General features: G+C 48.0%; 1 protein-coding gene across 4 annotated transcripts; it reads left to right on the top strand.

The window, feature by feature from the left end:
* Positions 1–1,913: 1,913 nt before the first annotated feature.
* On the top strand, positions 1,914–18,001 carry LOC118505743 (upstream stimulatory factor 1-like). 4 transcript variants are annotated; one of them, XM_036041940.1, is made up of 7 exons: positions 4,980–5,078; positions 5,109–5,179; positions 6,003–6,040; positions 6,139–6,189; positions 7,311–7,430; positions 7,831–7,949; positions 12,181–18,001. In XM_036041940.1, exons 3-7 carry the CDS (start codon positions 6,019–6,021, stop codon positions 12,565–12,567), a joined length of 699 nt encoding a protein of 232 aa, XP_035897833.1. In that variant the 5' UTR covers positions 4,980–5,078; positions 5,109–5,179; positions 6,003–6,018; the 3' UTR covers positions 12,568–18,001. The 4 variants fall into 4 exon arrangements, with proteins under 4 accessions (XP_035897832.1, XP_035897834.1, XP_035897830.1 ...); XM_036041939.1 differs by lacking the exons at positions 4,980–5,078; positions 5,109–5,179 and adding an exon at positions 1,914–4,350 and having other exon boundaries at positions 12,187–18,001; XM_036041937.1 differs by lacking the exons at positions 4,980–5,078; positions 5,109–5,179 and adding an exon at positions 1,929–4,350.
* The last annotated feature ends 6,712 nt before the right edge of the window (positions 18,002–24,713 follow it).

The following is a 24,713-nucleotide window of genomic DNA, read 5'->3' as shown; positions in this document are numbered from 1 at the left end:
GCACGGGTGCATGTTTTCGTAATTTGATTAATAAGCGTGCGGGAGAGCTGCTCCAATCAATAATTTAGAAAAGCGCAATCATGCTCAGCTGCTGCGGGCCCAACGCAACAACGCAATGGAGCAATCTTCCGTTCAAGGTTTTTGGCATCGGGCAAACCTGTGGGGCCGGCAGGGATGACAGTGACAGTTGAATAGAAAAAAATAGAAAACCCCAAGACCCGCACGGCACATTACTGGCAAATGGGCAGAACATTTGCCACGGAACGCCGGATTCCGAGTGCTGCGAGGTGAGGTTCGAGGGCGGCACGCGGTTGCATAATGATTCGAGTTGTTGAAGTTGTCCAACTTCAAGGTAAGTGCAACCGATTTGGCGATTGATTTCGGTGCACAAGGCGTGTGTTTCAAATGTAAAATTTGCCTTGCAATGCTCCCCAGCGGACGCGAGGTGCACTTTTTCGATAAGCTCGCCCGTTCACGTCACGTTTGATACTTTCGAATCGAGAAAATCTTAAGCCGCAAATACAAATCCTCGCCCAGACGAGATAGAATGGATTTGTGCTGAGCTACGCAAAAACGTAGCGTAACGAAGCGACGAAATTAATTTATTAAACCCTTCCGAGCGGCCGGTGTCGGCCTCGATTGGGCTCGGCGGGGGGGGGGGGGGGGGGGGAGAGTTTTCACACCTCTGCGTCATGGTGGAAAATCCTATCTCCCCTCTTATTAAGCGTTACAACATCCCAACATATACCCTTTTCCCATCCCCCTTCTCCCCCCTCCCTCCCTGCCCCCCTGGGGGAAAGAATGCAGGTGAAGTACAGGTGTTTTCCGCACGCCGTCCGGTTCTAATCGAGGTGCTTTTTTGTTCTTTCCTCGTTGATTGTAACCGGAGATAGAGGGCGGGGAGGAAAATAAAAACGAAACGTGAAAGTACGAACGAAACCACCTCCCTCCCGGGCGGGGGGTTGGCCGATTGAATGGTAGAACTCAAACACACCAACACCACACAGTTTCCGTTTCACGTGCCAATCGTCCAACGTCGCCCGTTTGTGTGCCCTTTCCGCCGCGTTCCCTCTGTCCCGCGGCACCACCAGCCATCAACTGGATGCCACCACGATTAAGAACCGCTTAAAACGGCGCATCGAGGCATAAACGTGCGGCCGCACTTTAACAGTGCGTCCCACAAATGGTGCCAAATGGTTGGAGAGTTGTTTTACGAAGTATGTAGGGTGTTTAATTTTATGTACTTCTAAATTTGGATTGTCAGAACAGATAAGTGATAGGAATAAGGCTAGTATGCTATTACATGACCGTCATGACCTAGAAGATCGTTAAGTCAAGAAGAAGACCTCTCAGCTGAACTGTATTGAAACCAGCTCATTAATTTTTTACAATAAATTGTTCAAATATTTTTTATAAAAACTTATACAAGACTTCTTAAATTCTGAGCAAAGGACTAGAATGACCTTTTCTTTCTACTTCGCAACTGCAACCATGGCTGGTCTTGGATTTCAATTCCTGCCTCCCTTGACATAATTTTCTATAGCGTGGTGTACTGCAAACTAGGAGAAGGAGCGGATGAGATTTAATAACAGATTTGATGGAAGTGCATTTATGGATGCCTTTGAAGATAAAAACACGTCACAAATGATTTTATTGTAGAATAATTTAACTGGTTCTGACCAATCAAAAATATGTTTGATCATAATGAGTCACAAAATGAATTTTATTTTGAGTTTACTGAAACGACTAACTGTATTATTTACAGCATTCTTATAATATAAAAATTATATTATTTTTGTATACATTTTAATTATTTTATTTGTATATATTTTATCATTTTGTATACCCTTAATAGAATATTGAAAATAACATAATTATGTTTTCAAACTCATTTCACATTTCCAATCGCCATTTTCCGAATGATGATTTATTTTTCAATAAAAGCATAATGTGCCCAAAGATGACTGCTAGACAAATTGGTGCGTCACTGTACCGTATTGTAGTAGTATGCACCGTGTCTGACGATCCGTCTTCTGTCTGTCCGTCTGTCTGTGCGGCTATCTACATCCCTTCGTCGTTGTCGCACGTGCTCACCCGGCTACCCCGGGGGCTCCGAATGCCGTCTACACCGACTGCCCTACTGCGCAGCCACCACGGGCGCGTATGTGTGTGTGTGTGTGCGCGCGCCTGGCAGCTGATCGGTGTGTGTTTGTTTATTCGCCGTAGCGCAGCAGCTCTAGCTAGCCGGCGGCGCAATCAACGTAAACGCGACAATGACGGGCTCACGACAGAACGGCGCGAGGCTCCGCTATCAACAAATGCGCGGCCACATTCATTCAGTTACGCACCGCCGCGCAGTAAACATCTCGCTCAATTCGGGTCACCCGCAGTCGCGCTCGCACACATAAGAGTGCACAGTTGTTATTGCAGGACGGATCTTTGCGTTTGCCAAAAGCAGGGGTCAAAAACGGATAGTGAAGCCCAGCATACGTTTTCTTCTGGGTCGACCGGGTGTTGTAGAGTTCGCGAGTGATTCGCCGCAAGCGAAGATGCGGCAGTAGAGCAAGCCAGACTTTACGTTCCCTCCAATTGGTTCCCATCATCATCGGTAGTAGTCAATAACGTACTACTGCTCGAGCGTTCGCTCACTGCTGTCAAAATCAAACCTTCGGTTGCCAACGGTTACCGGATTGTGGCCTTTGGACGGGTTTTTCCTTGGTGTGCGCGCGCGTAAATTACACATCACTTTAGTAGCACAGCAACACAAACTGCTGCCGCAGGGGCTGTGTGATTCGCGGTGAAGGAATTCCCACCGTACCAATACACCAACGCTCTGCGAAAGTGTGAAATTTGCGATAAAGTATCGTTTTTTTTTTTTTATTTGCATCGCACGGACCCTCTGCTCTGTGGAAGGAACTGTCATCAACGCGCGAAACGGTGCTGTTTTGTTGTTGTTTATCCTCCGCACGGAAGAGCTCTCGGTTGTGTGGTTGTTCTCGACGGAGAGAGAGAGATCCGGAGAAAGAGTGAAAGCGTGGAGAGAGAGAGAGCGAAATTTCGCAACATACCAAATTTGACAGGTTGTTGTTTCGAGGCGCACGACGGGCCAAATAAACAACTAAAAGAAAGGCACCCGAACGCGAACGCGGCGCATTATCCGCGGACTGTACACCCTCCCAGTGTTGTAGTGTTGTAGGTGAATTGTGCGTGTACGTGTGATGCGAATTCGGCTGCATTTGCATCATTCTGACACTTCGGCCTTAGTAGTTCCTGTTTTAGTAGCGAAGCAGCAGTATTTGTGTGCGTCGTACAGTTCGAAGTGCGTGCAAGCGTTGCGTAGTGAAGAAGAAACAAAACACACACGCACACACACACACAACGTCACGGCAGCATCCGTGCGTCAAGTGCATCTTGTCGGTCCTTGCTGAACCAACCAACCAAAAAAAAAAGAAGAAAAGAAAAATAAAACCCGTAAATCGAAACAAAAGCGAAGCGAACAAGTGTTGTCCGTAGTTTCGGAAGTATTTGCGAGTGCGCGCCGAATTGTGGTGGCCAGAAATAGAGAAAGTGTGAGCCACACGGAGAGCGACATAGAAAGGGCGCCGTTGCGCGTGTAGGTCGTCGTGGTACGTCGTTCTAGCAGCGAAAGAGAAAAAAAAAACAAGGGTGGAGAAATTGTAGGGATCCACCAAGCAAGCAGGAGCACCATTTCTCCCGCGAACAAAAAAACAAAAAAAAAAAAGGTTGTTTAAATATACACAACAGAGCGTCCCTTTCGCGAGACGTCCTCGCCAGGAGTGGTACAGTGACAACACACGCACGCAAGCACGCAGAGAGAAGGAGCGAGCGAGTGAGAGCAAGAACGTGCCTTTGAGAATAGGTAGCAGAGGCAGCCAGCAGTAGCAGCAGCAGTAGTAGCAGCAGCCGCAGTAGTAGTAGTAGTAGTAGCAGCACGACGTACAAACGTTGGCCAACGGAAACGCCAACGCCACAAAGCGCGTGCAGAAGGAAGTGGCCGTGGGTGGCCAAAACAGTGCGCCGCGGTCCGGGAGTGCGTTTTTCTCGGGTAACGGCCGTGTAAAGTGCAGTGTGATACATGTAACAGCCTTCCCCGGAATCGGAAGGGGCTGCTCCTTACCTAGTGTTGTAAGTTGGCGTGTTGATCCTGGAGAGCAGTTGGCCAGTTCTTCGTCCAGTTGCTGCAGCATAGACTGGCAGCAGCAGCGAACCGAGCAGCAGCGGAGCCCAACATTCTAGCAGCGTGATTGTGGTGGTTGTTGACCACCGCGACCAAAAAACGGCCCCCATCATGAATAAGCTCGATTACGATGTCGATTGCTTAGAAATAAGGTAATTACAATGGGCTGCAAGGGTCGAACAGAGGCTGGCGAACCGAGTGAGGCAAATAGGGAATTCATTCCACGCACGATTATTGATTACGCGAGGGTGGCCACCAATGGAGAGCGATCGGGAGAGCCAGTGAGAGAACGAGAACAGCTTCTTGGGGTGTGTGTGTGTGTGTGCGTAAAGGGATGGCGAAGAGGAACCGACCCCATAATTTTCCACCCTCTCGCGAGCACGCGTTGTGTATATTATTATCACAATGGTGTTTTCCACCCCGCCCCGCCCGGAATGCATTCTCACGCCTCACGCGCATTTCCCATTTTCGGCTTGCACAACTCGCACAGCTCCCCCCGACACTACGCCCTGTTCTCGCCGTAATCCGTCGTCATCCTTTCATTCAAAAATTGGAAGCCTTCCTCATGCTCACTAGTGAAGTCACTCTCCCTTCTCACCGGTGAGAGCGCACTTTCCTCGCTTGAATGTGTGCGAGAGACGGATTGTGACAGGAGAGCGATCTCGGATTGCTGAGATGTGGGAAAAATTTTCCCGTGCAATTTTTCACGACCAAACGACCAAAGTCGCGTCTTGTTTTCACTCTCTCGCAGTTCCCTGATTACGCCTGCACAGTTTCGCAAGTGCACCCACAAAGTTCTTCGCCCGATCGTTCTTTGTTTTTTTTGTTTGCTGCTTGCTGTTATTGTTGTTGGTGAAACAATTGTGACCACCACTTTTCCTCGGTGTGTGTGTGTGAGTGTGTCGGTCGGTGTTGTGTGGCAGGAAAATCTATCCGGATAACGTCACAACCAGCAAAATTGCTTCTCGGAAAATCGCAAAGGTGTGGTTGCATGCCAGAAGGCTGGTGGTGCGTTTTTATGTTTGGCAAGTGAAAATTCGGCCCACCCACCCCAACTACCCACCTACACTAGTGCGGGTGGAAAAGCGCGGGGAGGGAGGAACCTTTTTCCTCGGACCGTTTTAGTGTGTGTGTTTTGTTTGTGTGTGTGTGTGTGCAAGTGGTAAAAACAAAACGGTGTAACTGCAGCTAGAAGCACTGAAAATAGTATCACACAACCTCTAACCCATCCCCTCTCGGCACTAGCCCCTCGTGCCCAGTCTTCTTCTTCGTGAATCCTCGAGTAGGAAGAAAGCGTGTCAGCAGCGAGCGCGCACACACCGAGTGTATGAGAAGAAAGTGGTTTTCAAAAGTTCGCAAGGATCGGCCTACGGTATTGTGGTGGCCCCTTCAAATGGTCCTTCAAAGAGCGGACACATTGTGTGGTGTGATGCTCAACCCTTTTGTTTTCTCGCAAACCCTCCTATCGTATCTTGAAGTGTGAAAAGGAAAACTTTTGACTCATGCCTTTAAGATTCTGGTGTTCACGGAAGAACAGTGGTGTTGTAGTGGACTGCTCATACTCTCCAGCCTCCCTTTGTTCATTCTGATACCACTCCCTGCTCGCCCAGCGAAAGTGAAAGTGATAACACGTCGGGGACTGCTGATAGTGCAAGTGTTGTTCTAATGTTATCGTTTTCTCATTTTCTTTTCATGCCGTTGCTGTCGCTGCTGTTGGGGATGCTTTTGCTTACAACCAACAAACCCACTACTAACAACACCCGATCAACTGCAAACGCAAAATCGCGACCGTCGGGCGACACAGTGACGACCTGATAAGCATGGCCGAGGACAATACTCTTGGTAAGTGTTGCAATTCTTCACCACAGTTGACCGTAGTAGTTGAACCCGACTAATGTTTACGTTTTTCTCTCGCTTTCTCTCTCTCTCTTCCTTTGTAGGTGATTTTTCACATATCGACGATGACCTACAGTTTACAGTTAAAAACGATGGTACGAAATGCATTTCTCATACCTACACAGAACATACCCTCACACCTACTCGTCGTGTTCCCCCATTGCACCGAATGCACTTCTTCATTCCAGCTGCCCCCCTCCGCCCCTTCCTCACCTCCTACCCCCTAGTTTTCCAGCCGTAAGAATTTGAAATTGGATTCGAAATGAAAGTGAATCCGTCCCGAAGAACCCCCGCCAGCAGCAGGTGTCCAGTATCGAGCGAGGGTGTCTCCACGCGCCGACACCCAGTACACTCACCTGGGCATTGGCCGGCTGTCGTTCCCACCGTTTATCAGTGTCACATCGTAAAAAACAGGTGGCCTAACGCTAGCAGCATTATTCTATCGGCTGTCCCGTGCCCGACAAAAACCGTTTATTGCAACATCGTACCGAGGCAGACAACAACAGCAGCAGCGACGGGCGCGTGCATGTTTGTGCGCCATGCGTCGCAATAATTTATATTGCATCGAGCATTATCCCACTCTTCGTCACACTTTGTGCCTCCCTTTCTTTCCCTTGATGAAGGGTTGCGTACTTGATGGGTGTCACAAAAATAGCCACAAGAACGGCCACCGCGACACACAGCGGCTTGATTGCGTTCTTGACCGTGTTTGGTTGTAGAATCGATTCTAGTTGGCTATTATTGGAAAGGTGTAAATGTTTTAATACACCACCTTCGTATCGTGGAAAATGAATAACCAAAGCTTAACGCGCTAGAGAGCACGGCGGTGATCCTCGCTCGCTCGTAAGACAGACTGAATCCTTCCCTACAAGTACCTCCTCGCTTTTCGCGTTATCGATACGAAGTCGTGCCCCAACCGTGTGCAGCATGTGCAATAAAAAAACGTTTACAACCGTCATTACAATCTGCCGCCTCCCCTCCACGTGTCTCCCATCCCTTTCCATCCCACATCCACCCCCCCACACCAGCGCACACCCACGTACGTTGCGTGTTTTTATGACCGTATTTTCTCATGTTTTGTTTCGTTTTTTCTTTCCCTCCCTCCCTCTCTCTCTCTCACTCTTGATTTTTTTCCTCTCTTCTTCTTCTTCTTGTTTTTCCATTTTTCTTTTTTCTTTCATTTTTTTCTTTTACATTCTTTCCATCTCTCACACAGGAATGCTCGCACTAAGATTAATACAAGTGGCAGACAGTTTAGATTCACCTAACTTTATCACAGGATCTCCAGCTAGTCCATACCCAACGCTAACAAACTCCAGCAACGATCCCAGTCAATGTAAATGGAACCTTCTTTTTGTTTTTCGTTTATTTTTGCTCATTTTTTGTGAGTGTGTGTGTGTGTTTGATTGTTTTTTTTTCGTTAAGCTTTACCATCAGTTTTGTGTGTTACTTCCTGCCGTGTGCTAAGTGAATGAGTGTGTGTGTGTGTGAATCTGTTTGCGTGCTGTATTGTGTAGTTTTTTTCTTCTTCAAATTTTATGTTACAACTCTTGCAACAATTTTTCTTACTTACTGAGTGTTTAGAGTGTGTGTGCGTGTGTAGGAATGATTGTCTCATGAGTGTTTTAGTGTGTGTGTGTGTTTTTGCTCTCGGTGTTTTCTATGTGAACCACTTCCGGTGTGGCCGCCACTAATGTTGATCCAATTTCTCTTCCTCCGATCGTACGATCTCGCAGGCTCCTTTCTAGTGTTTAAGAAAAACAACGACAATGTGAAACAGTCCCGCTCCGCCGACAGTGTCCGGGGGGTGCAACGGACGTCGGAGTGCAACGGTGACACGAACCTAAACCGAAAGGTAAGCGTCCTTTGCTCGTTTTTTTTTTTATCAACCATTAAGTAGCATAAGAATGGCACGCATCAAGTGCAGCGAGCAGTGTGCTTTCCCTGGAACGATGGAATGGTCAACGCAACTTGACCCTACTTGATGTATGCCAGGGCAGGGTCTTATCTTTATCTTATCACTGGTGGAGTGTTAAAATACTTTCTTCTCATCATCATCACCCATCATCCGGTGGACGAACTGGGATTGCTAACCGAAGAATTGCGTCCGTTCCCAAGGTCCAGCGTGTGGAGTGTGTCGTTTGCAACCTTTCTCACACACACAATCATGCGTACCGGGGAGCCTCATTTTCCCTGTCCCCGTTTCGGGGGAACACACTTGCTTCATGTGTGTGTGTGAGTGTATGGATGCAACAAGAACTCTCAACCCTTGTCAGTGCCCGTTATCAAGAACCTTTTAAACTGGCCTTGGTGACAACATCGTTTTCCCCCTTTGCGACCAGGGCACCAACGGCGTACATATACATATACGAGCTCGTACATGAGGAGCCCACTTACGTAAACGAAAAATTACACTTCAGCCACACATCGGCACCAGCGTAAACAGGCAGGCACCGGTGGAAACTTGCAGAGGTGGAAATTATGGGCAACGCGCGCGCAGGCACACACCGGGGAAAGGGGTTGTGTATTGTGTTGTTGATATTCAAATTATCATTATCGTGGGCCGTCATCGTCATCGTTGCCCAACAATCGTAATTTCTGCCCGGGGACCGGGATAAAAGACAACGGACAGGAGACGAGGGATCATATTGTAGCCTCATATCGCCAGCCCCCCGGTGGGCGCTTTCCTAATCGCTTTGCTGACAGCTCTCGCACTATCCGAGCGAATGACCATTTTTCATTAGAAGGTTATGCTGCCCTATGCTTCGACTCCTACCATCATCTCACCCCCCGGAGCCGCTGGTGGACACATCTAGAGCAAATAAAACGTTTTTAGTGGACCCGTACTAATTCGCTGTACAAATTCGTGTTTTCCGTCCGAGCGGACGGGCACAGATTGATCGAACTTCGTAATACGATTTCACTTGAACGCGCTCCGGAACTCGGTGATCTCGCGGGCGAAGGCAGATACACATTGGCGGTTGGCGGCAAGGTGGCATTAGTGGGCGCCAGGCGCCTACCACTACCCTTACCGTATGATTGTCGCATTACATCAGACATGCAAAAAGCCACTGACGATAACACAACAATGTGCCATAATCTGTACCGCTGCGGACCGCTGGGGAGAAGGCACCCCGTCGGCGGGGTCGACCGCGTGGCAACGCTCGATCACACAAGTAAGGCACTGCCTAATGAGGTGCCAGCACTAACAGCGTTTCTGACAGGCATGAGGTAGCAATACGCCTGGGATGGAATATTTATCCTTGGGGCTGTTTGGGGTGCTCTGGTGAGTGATCTGTTTTTTTTTGTGGCGCTTGTTTCCCGCCCAGCCCTTGTTCACACGCGCGCTCCTTCCTGCTCGCGGTGCAGGAGGTCTAATCGAGTGTCAGGGTTTTCTGGGTGTTAGCGGGTTTTTGCGTATTTCAACTACATTTTCGATGGATCAGCTTTACAAAGATTCGATCGATTCGTTTCTGGCTTGACAATCGAGGTGGGTGATAATGGATCGGAATCGGTTTCGATGCTGTAGTATTGCAGGCCCTTTGAGTTGCCAGGAGATGATGATGAGTCCACACACCCGCGAGTGATTAAAATTGCGCGCATGTGCAGGGCGGGATGCAAATTAGACACACGTCAGCGTCTCTTTGGATAAATTATTAAGATCAACAAACGGTAGTGCAACACCGGGCAGCGAAGAACTTCTGTTGGTAGGCGAGCTGGAGCAGTTAGTCTGGTATTGTTCGGTGGGCTTTTCTTACGTCAATCGGGTAATGTGTTCTATTTTTAAGGCTGCTTTACTGCAAGCGTAGACATTTGATAATGGATGCTGTCAACTTTGCCTTGACGGTTGGTGGTCTTGAATTGCTTTGGGCTGTATCTAATCCCACTGTTCGGCACTTCTCACAATGATTTTTGCCCCACGCTGGGATGACTCAGTGGCGGAGCTTTCAGAACATTCTTAACCTCGCCGACACCTTTCTGCACGATCTCAGGTGTTCTGCTCATTCACCTGTTTCGTCGATTCGTTTCCATGCGCAATGCCCAACAGGCAGCACCAGCAGCAGCAGCTGACACTGCACGGGCGTGCGGGCGCGAGCTCGCAAGACCCGCTCACACCGCGAACCTTGACATGAATAATTAAAACATCAACAAGCCGACGACGCCGTGAAGCGAAAGTCACCGGTATGACCTACCCGATGGTGACCCGCAAGAAGAAGGAGCGAAAAGAGTACATGCCTCCAAAACCCGTCTCGACCTACCACCACCGTCGCCGGAGAGCGTCGGAGAACGTTTAGCTGGGTCTGGGGTCTGGTTCGGTGGCGAGCCTATCCCTATCGGTGCCGGTGGAGACCTAGTTTGGCTCCGGTCCGGTGGCAAATCGTTGGGAATCGTTCTCTTTCGGTGTCTATTGAAACACGCACGCACGCACGATAGCTCGGCATCGATAAAGTTCAAGGTTAGCGAGTAGCAATCGGCGCAGCCTCTTTCGCTGTGTTCTGGAGATGCTGGGGGAGCGCAACAAACCCCGTGTCTCGGAAGGGCTTCCCCAGCTGCCTGGTCAACGCGTTCTCACGCCCTGCGCCCTTACGCCCCGGTTGGAGCGTTTGGAGGTGTCGCGTTGTCTGGGCTGCCTCGTTCTATTTCTATTCGTCGAATGGCAACAAACACCTGCGTCGGCAGGTCTCCCCCCGGGGGGGGGGGTGGCCTTTTAACCTCTGGCTCGTTTCGATTAGGCTTCACCGCGAGCGACAGAGGGCATTAATTAGCAATTAACCAGCATGTCATGCAGGCGGTGTGCCACGGTACGGTCGCCGCTTCCGATCGATCGATTGCTTGATCCGGGAGTGTAAATGAGCGAGATTGCGCGCGGCCACCCGTCAGAGGTCGCTGCGCATGGAGTCTTGATCGATCTCGCTTAGTAGTCGGGCGGCGTGTAGAACCGCGTAGATCGATCCATCGTCAAGAGCGCACACGCACGTGCGCTGTATGTTTCGGCCTGGTTAACTGGTTAGTTGGCGTTGTTGGTTATTTACTGTACACTCCCTCCCCCCCCCCCCCTTCGCTACTGCCTGCGGCCTGTCACGGGGTGACAGGGTGACGGAATGACGAGGACTTCTCCGGTAACCGAAACTGGTTATTTGAACTTGCCGATCATCGGCCGATCTCGCAGCACTATCGAAAAGCGCACTCCGCACACGCTGTGATCGCGCCAAGGTGAATGAAAACGTGTGAGAGCGAGACGGCACGAAAACGCATATCGGCCAGTGAGTGTGTGTGTGTGCGCGAGATAAATGGTCAGGTTGGGGGACTTTTTGTTTTTTTGCACCACCGACAAGCGCAACTCGTCGAGAGAAGGAAAGCCTTGCTATCTGAAGCTACTACCTGCCCTGCTGATCGGTGGCGGCGTTATGTGCAGTGGAAAAGGACACAGCCGCTCGTACCGATTATCCATCGGGCCCGGTGCCCTCGGTGGATGGCACTATGGTGTGTGTGTGTGTGTGTGTGCGTGTCGGTGGGCACGCCGACCGATAATAAATGGATGATAGATTGTGCGGACGGATAGGCTGTCGATTGATCGCGAGAATGTCAGCAGTTAGCATCAATCAGCATTATCAGCGGCCGGGAGAGTTCTTTACGTGCGGGTCTTCGCTTACGACGGCCGTGCACGCATGTTGGGACGATGGGATTACGATGGCCTCACTTAGGGGGGAAACGTGGTCAGCGGCATGAACCTACCGATAGCCGATCACCACCAACATTGGATGATTATCAAAAATGTCAGAGTGGCACCAGAGCACGATTATCCGTAGGGTAGTTGATGGGTGCAAAGAGTATTGTTTTCAAAAGCCCTACAGTTAGTTTAATGAGACCTAGAATTTTACTAGATTATATCCATGAAGCTAGAAATTGACAGGAGTTCTAGATGTCCCACTTCTTAGGACAAACAGAGGCATTCTGAACTGCTGTCGACTATCTGGACTGGTGACTTGTACTTTCAAGTGCTTGTAATTAATTTTAAAATAGCCATTAACACGGAGCCAACACTGATCCGCATCTCGTTCCGTTTCCATTGCCATCCACCACAGCAACAGCGGGACGATCGGCGAAGGGCGAACCACAACGAAATCGAAAGACGGCGGAGGGACAAAATCAACAACTGGATCCACGAGCTGAACAAAATCATCCCCACCGAGCACATGAACAGCCCGTCGTCCGAGACGCAGAACAAGCAGAACAATGGCGGTCAGGGTGAGAACCTCTCGAAGGGCGGCATACTGGCGAAAGCGTGCGAGTACATTACGCGGTTGAAAGACACCAGCGACAAGCTGACCGAGTGCCTTGCCGAGAAGGATCAGATACTGCTGGAGAACCTGCAGCTGAAGGAAAGCATCAACCAGCTGCTGGCGGAGAACAAGCGGCTCCAGACGCAGCTACAGTTTGCGCTCGAAACGAACGTCAAGCTCGAGTCGTAGCCGTTGGTGCCGTTGGGGACTAGCAAGCAGCAGTGCTCGGTAGAACCGATACAGCCGCAGGCGGAACGACTGCTGCCGCAACAGCCTCATCATCTTCACGCTCACCACCACCAGCAGCAGCAGCAGCAGCAGCAGCATCCCAGCAGCCAGCAGAAAAATGCGTCCCAACAGACTGTTGTAACGTACTGAGGAACACCGTATCAAAAGCATACGGCGGGCCAGCACCAAAGGCGAACCGAAATCAATAACTTGTAAGTATTCTAGTAGCTCGTCAGAAGAGGGGCAAAAACGGCCCCCCCCCCCCCCCCCCCCGAAATCAGAATCGTTGAATGAAATCAATTTAGTCGGCACGATTGGTTTGTTATACACCGTACACATTATCCGTGCTCCGGGATAGGGAGGACAGTGCCCGAGTGAGGCCCGTATTACTGAATTTTAGGTGTCATCAAGCGTGACACAATCGACACGTCGGTCGGTAGACTGGGCACAGCACAGTCGGGGTTCTTCATTTGTTCGATGTTGTGCGGTAGTAGGGCAGGACCCTAACGCATGTCTGGCTGTGGCAACAAAAAAAGAAGCAAAACACGAAACCAGTAGACTTGAGATGAGGGATGAACCCGTATATAGTAGGGAGGGGTATGCACAGCAGTTTTTAGTTGTCCGTTTAGTGTCGATTTTTCTTTCGCCTGGAGTTGAGCTCGCTCGCCTTGCAAGGTGTAATCATATCTAAGTCAGCGTACTAGTTGTATAGACGATAGCCACTAACGATCGGTCCGTAGTAGAGTTCGCTTGTTGAGCCGTTGAACTCGATTCGATTTGTTGCCGTGCTTCGGTTTGAAGTTATGTGGGTGATCTGTGGGACAATCGCGCAAAAAAGTTGTATTTTCCTCAGCATCGTTGTAGTTGTTGTTGTTCAAATAGCTGTGTTCAGTTACTGCGGGCCTAAGGGACGGGTGGGACGATCGAGGCTCGACGCTAGCAACGAGCTCAATAATCAACCGAACTTTGTAAGGAGGACCATGCTCGGGAATTGGGAAGCTCATCTTTTTCATCTCCGGAACCGACACACACACACACACAGACAGAGGGAAAAAATCTTCCGCCCAGCCGCTGATAGAAGCAGCTCGGTGTCAATTGTGTGGACCAGCATTGGGCGATAGAGGGTAGATCAGCCGAAATAAAGCCCATTGTTAGGCCGGCTAATCTAATTCCCGATTCGTCGGCGGTCGTTCTCTTCTTTTGGGGCGACATCGTCCATCGTCCAGACGTTCTGTGCCGCTGATCAAAACGGACCTCGAAACGGACGGAGCCGGGAGCTTATATCAACTTTATCAAACTGATCAATTGGATCCCGCGTTGGGGAGGTATTTAAGCCCATCAGCATCATATGTCCCGCGGAGGGGTTAGCCCCGGTACTTAAGCTACCCAATACACTTCAATCGATTGGCAGACCGTTTGATTTATTTGTTTATGGTGCAGGGCCCCGGAAACAATGGAGGATCGCGAGCACGGGGTGGGTGCAAACAGCGGAGTCACAGCGTCAGCGAACTCACGAGGCTCAATTATTTTTGCGTCCTGCGCCGGGTGGACGATGACGGTTGACGAATGGGCCCTATTTCGCCATGCATACTTCGGGTGCGTGTGAGATAATGTTCATTCATATGACTGTCGTGTGACGTAGAGCCGGGTAGAGACGACTGTGAGCGGGTTGTCTTAGATAGGGACGCACCGGGAAGGGTGCCCGATACCCGGCGCGCCGCTGCCCCATAATCTTGACGGTTGACAATTATGGCGCCAGCACATTCGGGCCGCTTATCACTCACTCATTTTTGCCTTTGCCTCTCGTTCGGTACGCTCTAGATGACAAAAAGGGGTGACAAATTTGCTTGCCGTGCATGGTGGATTGGTGCTCGTTACAAAAAAGAAGCGCGCGCGCGCGTGTGTATGTGTGCGGTGAGTGTTATCTGTGCGGAGGAAGGAAGGCAAAGAATTCCTCCCATTATCTCGAAGCCCGCGGGCACAATGGAGATAGAAACGGTGTGTCGCCATCCCCGAGGGGTTCACTTTCGGTGTGATGAAGTTTTAAAATGCCGGGGCTTTTAAAATTCTTCCACCGCAGCAGCAACAGGCTGATGTAATGAAGCTGTGAGTGTGGTAAGAGTGGTGGAGGCTTCTAGGAGCGTAATACAGAGAGATGCGCCATTTGCATTTGGCCAAAGATCATAATGTACTGTACAGAATGTCCGGAACGAGGCAGGTGTGTGCGTTCACATATTCCGCTGGCTGAGCGGTGGGAAATACATACAAGCCGCAGTGAGCGATCGGGAATCGAAATGTCAGTCTGGAATGTCGCTAGTCAGGGAACGGATGCGATCTGCTGTTTGCCCTTTGCAGGCTAATTGCGCTTCGATTCACCAGAATCCATCTCCGCCCATCGCGCCCTCGCGAGTGCATCATTTCCGAATCGTGATCGCAATGTGGCAGGCAGGCACAGGCCTTCACTATGACGGCACGGTTTTTGCACGCCTCCTGGATGATGGGCAACCCGAACGCCTGAAGCTCAATCGCCGTGGAAAAAAAAATCCCATCGACGACGTCACCGATACTTATCGATGTTCGCTCATGTTCACCTAATTGTTATTTCTTGTTAAATACGTGTTTCCGTGAGGCATGACACGGGCCCGTTCCCGGCACACTCCCCGAGTCGTGCAGTAAACGTGGGATAATTTGATGACGATTTGTTTTGAAAGCGATCGCACGCGCCACACGAGACGTGGGCACGTTCCGGGTGGATCTTTTTGCTGTTTTGCTTTCTTTTTCTTCTGTTTGCTGTTTACCGACGGTTTGGTCCGGGACCGGGAGTTCGTAAATGACAATAATCAACCATAAATTGGAACTAGATCGGTGCCGCCTTGTGACGCGATCACTTGACAACGCGTCTGGCGCAGGATCAATGCGGGTGTGAGCGGGAGTTATGGACAATACTGACGTCAGATAGAGGAGATAGGGAGACGTCACCGCGGTGACGTAGACAACGCAAGTCACTCGGGAACCGTCAATGTACATTACCAAGAGATATTCTCGTACTGGAAAGCAATTATCCACCACTGTATTCGTTACAACAGAGAGAGAGAGAGAGAGAGAGAGAGAGAGAGAAAGAGAGTAGTAGAGTGACGTTTGCACGGTCTTGTTTGACAGAAATCCCCCGATGTACATAGCATCCATTGTTGAAGATCGTTCTTGATTTTTTGCTTCACGTCGGCCATAGACTTTCATCGGCTTGAAACGTGATTAAAAGACGAAGAAGAGTTGGAGCAAAAAACAAAAATGGCGACAAAATCGAACTAGAGATCAGCGCACGGAGACGCGCGACAGAGATTGATTGAATAGAGCAGCGCAACAAGTACTTATTAACTGTAGCCCCACCGTAGCTGTACTACTACCGAATCGTTGACCATGTTTTAATTGGACTGCTTGGAATTGGAAGAAGCTGTAAGCGATGACGAAGCAGCAGCAGGAGGCCACCGTATTATCTCACACTTGTGTCACATTGTGCAGTTTTTTTTTTTTTTTTTTGGTGAGTTGTGTTTGAGCCCTAAGCATTAGAACGTGATAAATGGGGGTGGCCGCCGGATGTGGCACATCCCGGCAATGGTAAACAGTGGCGTAGAAGATCTCCCCGAGATGATCGCGATGGCGTTGCAGATGGTGGCGGCGCCCTAGATTGTTTCCGCGGACCCATACAATCGAGCCCACAGAGCGTTGGCAAATATTGGACGCGCGGTTTTGCGAAAGATTTACAATCGCCACGCAAGCCAGATGGATTGGGGGGGGGGGGGGGGGGGATGGGGAGGGGTTAGAATCCTAAGTCAACCTACACACTCGGTGGCATGTGTCAGCATGTGTGCAAACTGCTGCTGGCTGCAAATCGCCAGCACGAGCAAAAGGTGATTTTTTTTTTTTGCTGGGATTAGTGTGAGATTTGGTGCGTTGTGCTGTGGCGGAGGATTTATGGAGGCCCTCGGATCGGCCGGGCAGGCTGGCGTCATCCTGCTGGCGCGATAGCGAAGCACCGGGCAAAGTGTATCAGTATTTTTTTTGCAGTCAGAGAGTCCCAGCTACTACTTGTGTTTGTTTTTTTTTTCTTCATTTCTTCGCGCTTCTAGTTGTTACTTGCTTATGGGATCGTTTCGCTATAGTTATAGTAAGTCGAGCGTAGCAGTATTTAGTATTTCGGTTTCCGTAGTAGCCGTTGCTGTACTAAGCTGGCGGGGTGCTTGAAGAATGCGTGCAGTTGCTTTACTACGCGCTAAGTTTACTAAAGTTTGTTTAGTAAGGCGAAGGCGTGTTACTGTTATTGTTGCCTAGGTTTACTAAGTGTAAGAGGGGTGCGGTTTCTACTTGCTACGGTTTAATGCTGGTGTGATACATGTCCGTCACGTCTTGTACGCGCGCACAAGCAGCACGACAGCTGGACGGATCAGTGAGAAAACACAAGTAGATTAGTGGTAAGGAGGACGCTAGGTTCTTAGTGCAAACACACTGTAGTGCCCCCGTTAGTAGCTACTAACCGGTGATACCGTGTCGCATCTTTCGTTGGGAGATTTGCGTTTTCCTTTTGTTTTGTTTATATTGTTTAGCAGGTTGTTGTTTAACCGTTGTTGAATTATTCCAGCTCCACCGGATTCGGTTGGAGTGGAGACAGTTAGTTAAGCTTTACGTTTAGTGAAACGAAAACAAAACAAAATAAAAAATGCAATAATAGTGTTAACGCGGAGGTTGATGGCCGGCAGGTAGAGGAAGCATATTATTAGACATGAATTTTTGTTTGTTTATGTGTCAGGGAAGCGGACGATAGCAAGTGTATCAGTACAATCGGGGCTATGGACTATACGAGCCCGGCCGGAGCGGAGGGCAACGTTTGGTGCAACAAAAAAGAAGGACAAGTGAATCAAAGTCGTAGCAAACTTATTAAGCGTGTCGCCTTAAGTGCAACTAAAACATAAAAGGCCAACAACGATATCGACCATCATATGGTAAATAGTAAAAGAAAACAGACAACATACAAAAAAAACGTTAAGAAAGACGCTCAACTGTTGAACGGGAAGGAGAAGTGTAAACGAAAGCAAATAACAGGAGTATATAAAAAAAAGAAAAACGGTAACGAAATCTAATACAATAATTAAATTATAATTAATTAATTAAAACAAAAGCAAATACAAGTGTTACTAAATTATTGCTATTACAATAATATTACTTAAAGAAAAACATAAAACTGGAGGAGAACAAAGTGGAGAAACAAATCAACAACATGAACCATTGTATTATCTACTGAAACAAAAGAAAACCCAGTAAAAGGGAGGAAAAGTGAAGACAAAAAATACAAGGACAACGTTGTAAACCATACGTTTCGGCTACAGTTTACAAAATAAAAAACGAGGTAAAGTAATATTAGCAAAAACCAGCAGGACAAGAATATACATATATACTTATATATATATACGCAGAAAAGACAGAAAAGAAACATATAGTATATTATATATTATTGACACAGGTGTCGCCGAGTGTTGTGAGTATATAGCAAACAAACAAACAAACAAAAATAAAGCAAACAAGACACGGAGCCGGACGGTACAGAGGAGACAGAGAGAGAGAGAGAGAGAGAGCGTGCGAGAGAGTATCGAATGAAGCCTACGATATATATTATATATATATACATATACTATATACAAAACAAAACAAAAAACTTTCATCACTTTTGCTGTATATTCATCGATGTAGTTGTATTCATTCATTTTGTTGTGAGAAAAAGAAAATGAGAAGCGTTAGCAAACAAGAGGAGAGAAGAAAAACGTAACAAACAGACTAAACAACCAGCGAATAAAAATAAACTTGGAATGAAACGGGGAAAAAAAGACACGTGTCACTGATTATTATTAGTGAAGCCACTAACCCTAAACGCATACAAACAAACAAACAAAACGGTGATGAACGCGTAACGTTTCGGGGAACGAAATCACAACCCAAAAGAATGGAGCTACCACGGCGGTGACGCGAACCCTGCAAACGGGACCCGGGAAACCCCTGTTGTTATCGATTTGAAAGCAAACGACTGCAAAGTGATGAAAACGAAAGCAAATCACATTAAAACTAACCGAAACCGAAGTTTACAGCAAAAGCAATGTTACACACACACACCCACCCACCAGCCCTGGAATGGTGTGGTCCGCCAAGAGGCACTCACTAAAGGGCGGGCGGCGAGAACGATGACTGGATGGAGTGGAGGAGGTATAAGAAAAAGACATATAAAATCATTCAAAAATAAAACACAAAACGTATTTACCGAAATCAAAGTTTCAAATTATTCCTAAACCATACACTAATGAAATACGCAGATATTGTTAAATTAATTGATAAATACATTAACAAACAAACAAACAAAAATACCGGTTTGTGGAGAAACGACTGTGTACACGGGTGTGACGAGCTAAATTAGAAGAAATGAAAAGAGAGAAAGGAACCGGAGAAGGACGACGAAAGCCATACAAAAATAAAAACCCCCCGTTGAGAGATGGACAGGAAAGGAGTTAAACAAAAGACAATTGAAACAACAACAAAAAACTAGCCAAGAAAACTGATTTTAAACATGTTAAATTATTTCACAGTTACACTAAAACAAAAACAAAAACAAGCAACACCGAAAGAAGTAAAGTGGACGAAGTTGTACCTTTTCATTTTTGATCCCACATCCCAACAACAGAGTTGAGAACGGAAAATGTTAAGTGGACCCTTCAAAATGGCGACGACTGCTAGATTAGTCTAGTAGGGGAAGTTGTCGCAAATCTTAGTAGGCGAAAGGCGATATTGGTGCTGCCGAAGCATGTGTGCGCACGTGTGGTGTGGAGAGAAGAGGCCAGGTGTGTGTACTACAGAAAGAAACGAAAAGTGTAAGTGAAACGAAGAAGAAAAAAAGAGGATGAAAATAGAGGAGTGAAAAAAAAAACGATATTAACAAAATAAGAAATAACAAAAGAAGACAGAAAAAAAACATTGAGGAAAATATTCCCGTACGTCAACAAAGAGCTACGGTTGTTTTTTGTTTGCCGTGCGATGAGCCCGGTCGTGAGACGACAATATCCGAATTCTGATTCCACCCCAAAAACCTGTTGCTAGGTAAGCCGCGTTTCTCTCTTTGCGGGTACATCGGCGCGGTCCAAGCAATTGTGAAATTATCCAGCACAGTCGTCACTGTGTCTCCAATGGCGGTTGTCCTACATGGCTGAGCAAACCGGCGGCAACCGGGGACCGAAGGTACAGGTCGGGCAAGTGTTGGCAAACAGTGGAAAGTTGACTGCCAAAATCTGCTGCGTCCACTTCTTCCACTACCAACTGTTGTCCGGGCCGAGGGGAGGGATTTGGAGTCGTGAGCAAACTTCTGAAAGAAATCTCTCTAATTCAACCGAGCGGCCGCTCATCCGTTTAATGGCGCCCACCGGAGGTGCCCGGTGTCAAACGTTTCTACACGACTTCGCGCAACTCGCGCTAATTGGTGGACCAAATATTGGGCAGATAATTTGAATTTGAATCGAGATAGTGCCCCGCGGCCGGCGGGAGAGTGGTTCGGGAGAGGAAGGGAGGATATAGCATGGTGACATGCTGGTCCACACTGGGAAGGCTCCGTGCGCGTGATGATTGGTGATGATGGACGCGTCAGGACGTCGACCATGACGGGTTGTTATCGGCCGACGACGCGTCCTTGGCGAGTGTAAGATGCGTCCGGCAAGAAGCTGTTCATTCCACGCAGATGAATTAAGGTCTCGTTCTTTATCGAAAGTAGCCCTCTGGCTGCAGTACTTCTGCCCCAAAATAACTCCGGCAAAGGATTCACCACCTCTGACGTAAGGTTCCAAACATTAAATTCCTATCATTTCGGGGCTTCAACGGATTAGCCCTTAGTTTGAGCGTGACGAGGAGCGTCTTCCCATAGCGCTAGACATGAAAGCGGCACATCCGAAACATTGTTCGAAACATTTCTTCCCGTTTACCTTCGTCCCGCCTGATAATGCGCTGACACCGATGGCGGTGAGTTAAAAATAATTGATACACACCTTTGGATCGAGTATTAAGAGCTTTCGCTTGATCCCGCTGTCGTCTTTCCGACCGAAGAGCGCATCGTGTTGTTGTCTATCTACGACCGGGGGCCTTACCGGACTGGTCAGGGTTATCGTAGAATTCATAATTAATATTTGTCCAGATAAGCGTCCAGCAGCAGCAGCAACAACAACCAAAAAAAGAAGAAGCAGAACACAACCCAAAAGGGGGAAGCTAACACAGGAAAGCCCCCGACAGGTGGATCCGAAAATCCGTAATCCAACCGCGCTTTAACGCTGTGTCCTCCGACTTGCGTCCGGTGGGGACACAGTGTTACGCGATGCCTGCGCTGTTTGATACGTACGTACATGTGTAATCCGACTGGCGCTGCCGTGCTGCCGGTGGCATCGGAGTAGCGCCATCGAATGCAAATAGAAATGGACAGCGCGACAAGCCGGTAAGTACCGGCTAATGTGCACGAGCTCCAGGGTGGTGTACTCTCTACCTGCCTGCGCGATGTTCGTGCAGTTTGGGCCGAGTTGAACGGCTTAAGCTTTGCTCATTTTAATGTGTCACTAAAATGCTGAACGTGCACCGCATACACGATGAGCTTGCATCGCGATTCGTTGCGGATTTTCAAGTAGAAATTCGAGGTTTTTCGCCGTCGCGTAATGACAAGATATTAAAATAGCAATACCGGGCCTCACAAACACAAGCACGCTACGCACACACACACACACACACACACACACTACACGCTTTCAATAATAAAATAAAGTAATAATGTCCTCGACGGTTTCGCTCGCACTCTTCATGCCGATGCTCGCCCATTTTGTTACTTTTGCAACCTTCGGCAGCACAGTTATGGCGGCGCCCTATTGTTTTGATCGTTTCGATAAGCAACGAAGATCTGCTAACGTAGCAAGCGACGCTTGCCTCACATCAGCAGTCATCCATGGTCTACTACAATCCACGCTGATGCGTACCAGGGTTAGGAAGACGTAAAATAGGCGTCCTTGGAGATTGATTTTGGAACCAAAGGTCTAATCTCCGGATCGGGAACGTGCCCACCAGCTTATCCTGACCCGTGGACCGTTTGCAACCTTGTTGCCATAAAATACTTCCTTTGTTTTTTGTTTCCCCCCCGGAGGTCCGTGTCATATTGATGATCGTAAAGAAATTGAGCTACCCTACCAGGTAGTCTACCATCACTATAAAGCTCCCGATGGCCGCGCTAAAGAAGCGGTGGAGTTTTTGGTGCAATAAATTGATCGGAAGATTTGATTCTCCCATCATAAACTATCATTGCTGTTGGATGTTGTACCTTTATATTGCATGCTGAACCTTCTGTGTGTGTGTGTGTGTGTGTGTGTGTGTGTGTGTGTGTGTGTGTGTGTGTGTGTGTGTGTGTGTGTGTGTGTGTGTGTGTGTGTGTGGCGTTATGTCTGGGTGATAAAAAGAAAATGTTGCCATCACGACCACAATCGGGAAGATTATGGATTAATGTGATAAATTTAAAGGGTTTCGCTATAAATGAACAAACCAAGCAAAACGACAACAAAAAGAAAAACGTCCAACAACGATGCTTTATTTTGTATTCCCCAGCTTTACGACAATCTATTGGTCCGTATTTTTATGAACGTCTCGTTCCACCGGCACCACAATGCGATAATTTATTTCCAAACGATAAGTGTAAATTGGGCCTGTTGATTAAGTCCTATCTACGTTATCCACTCCAACAAACGATGGTGATGGCGACGGGGAAGAAGTGCGGGATCACGCGTATGGGAAGCCATCGGTATCGTGCTGCTGCTGCTGCTGCTGCCCTGTGTTATTGTTCTCTGACCGCGATCTGCACGCGAATGATAGTCGAGTTGTTTGAGGAGTGCTGTGTGTGTGTGCACAGGAAAAAAACGTGTGCACTCCCTCTGCTGGTCGGGGAAGGCACGTTATCAGTGGCTTTCGCCATCGTCACACGACAAGCTGACGCACTGACATAACCGCTCTTCCAGGTAGCAGCGGCAGCACGGTTTGTCACCGCACCAGTCACTCCGCCATTTCCCGTGGTGCGCTCGTGGCTCTCGGTGCCCAATCGTTCGTTAGGATAGATTGTATTGTTCAAAGAAACTTATCAATTTCCACCACTCACTACAAAAGGGCGCCCAGTACGCGCGGCACGGTCTTAGCACAGTAGTACAATCCTATTTTCATCCGCTGATGGACATGCCGTAAATCATGCCTTCACAACCTTTTGCGCCCTATTAAGTAGAACGTAGCAGCGGCTAGTACCCCGAGACGGAAGCTACTGCTGCCATCTAGCCAACCAGCTCCAGTGCAAAAATAGAGCAAATGTTTGATGATTCTTAGCTGCGAAAACATTGTCACCCGCGATCGTTCGTAGTGCGACGATGTGCAGGTATGATTGGCAATTGTTGTACCGGTATGAGCTCCAGCTTCGGGGGAGGCTGCTCGTAAAGCCTTGATTAGCTGAGCGTGCCACGAGTGGAATGTATTATTAACTAAACATATGGAAAACGGTCGCTATCGGCGAATTCTCCACGTACATCCATGCTCTGGTCATCTCTCGTTGCAGGGGCTCAGAGTCGCTCAGAGTTGTCGCGTTGGCTGCCTTCTGTTTGGACCTGCTACGGAGCCCACTATGATAAGAGAATCAATCAGTCAAGTGGCAAGTAATCCACTCGACACACAATTGACAAGCGTTGGTGCCGATTGATTTAGTAATACAATTATCGAGAGCCTCGAGGCGTCCCATTCCCCCTATCGCACGTTTCTTTATGGTTTCTGTGATAAAACCCGTGCAACGATGGTACCGAAATGTTGGATATTGGATGTACGGACGGGGATTGATCGGTTGGAAACGTGTGTTGATTGCATGTTTTGATTCTCTTCCGGATTTTCCTGGGGTGGTTTTTTCTTCTTGGAAACAATAATTGTGATAGAGCTCGCGTTTTGTTTCTTCTTCTAGCTAATGGTGCAACAGAGCAGTATCGGACTAAATGGCTTACTTTCTCAGCATAAAATGCGATTATCGGAGATTACTTGCGATGATCACTTTCTGTCCTGCTGGCCTGATATGAAATTGATATCACACTGCACAGCGCTGCTTTTGTCGTGCCATTTGCAAACAGTTTGCGCAGGTTTCGCGCAGACGCCTCCGGACACCTTGGAAACAGTGAGCATTCACATGTGTCCGGTTCCACTAATTCGATCTTTATCCCTTCGAATGTTATCAGCGACAGGTTCTGTTATCCACTTTTATGGTTCTTTCCGGTAGATAAAAAAAGCGGGTTCTATTTTTGCAATGCTTTGTCCCTTCATAAAAAAAAAATCCATTCATGGTAGATAAAAAAATGGACTTGCAAGATAAATGTTTGTAACGTATGGTTTACAGTTTACAGCGATGTGTACGGCAGTTTGTTATTTGAATGCTTTGACTTTAACAGTATCGCTCGCTATTGGTACACGAATTCAAAATTACCCGAATGCTTCAATCATTATTCATTTACATACATAATTCAATTATTACTGGTGTTGCTTTTACTACTACCGAGGGAAGTTGATTAGTGGCTCAGGAAGGTAGCTCAGTTTGCAGTGAATTGCATAATGGCCGATTACTCCTCCTGTTGTAAATTTCCACAAATTTACACAGATTACTTTTGGATATCAGGGTTATCGATTTAATTGAAACTGGTGATAAAGAAAGTTTCCAAATATTTAAACACTGCTGCCCTTTTTTGGAACATTGCAGCCATTTCGAATGCGCCACAAACTACAGGGACATCCATAACATCCGTACCCTTTTATTTTCTACCTGATTACAACATCATTGTACACTGCTGAAGAGCCTAATGGAAGGCCTCTAGTAAATCATAGTATCTGATTCCAGTACATTGTACATTTTAATCGCGAAAAGAGTCTTAAATCGATATATTTGCTAAAATTAAAAGTAGCATTTTTGGCCGGCCCGTTTGACAGCGGTCGGTGGCAACTGTAAACGTCAAACGCTACTGGCAGCTGTCAACAACGTTCCCCAT

The sequence above is a fragment of the Anopheles stephensi genome, chromosome 2 (assembly GCF_013141755.1).
Source record: "Anopheles stephensi strain Indian chromosome 2, UCI_ANSTEP_V1.0, whole genome shotgun sequence".
In the NCBI taxonomy this organism is placed as follows: Eukaryota; Metazoa; Arthropoda; class Insecta; order Diptera; family Culicidae; genus Anopheles; species Anopheles stephensi.
This window is presented reverse-complemented; position numbering and strand designations above follow the sequence as displayed.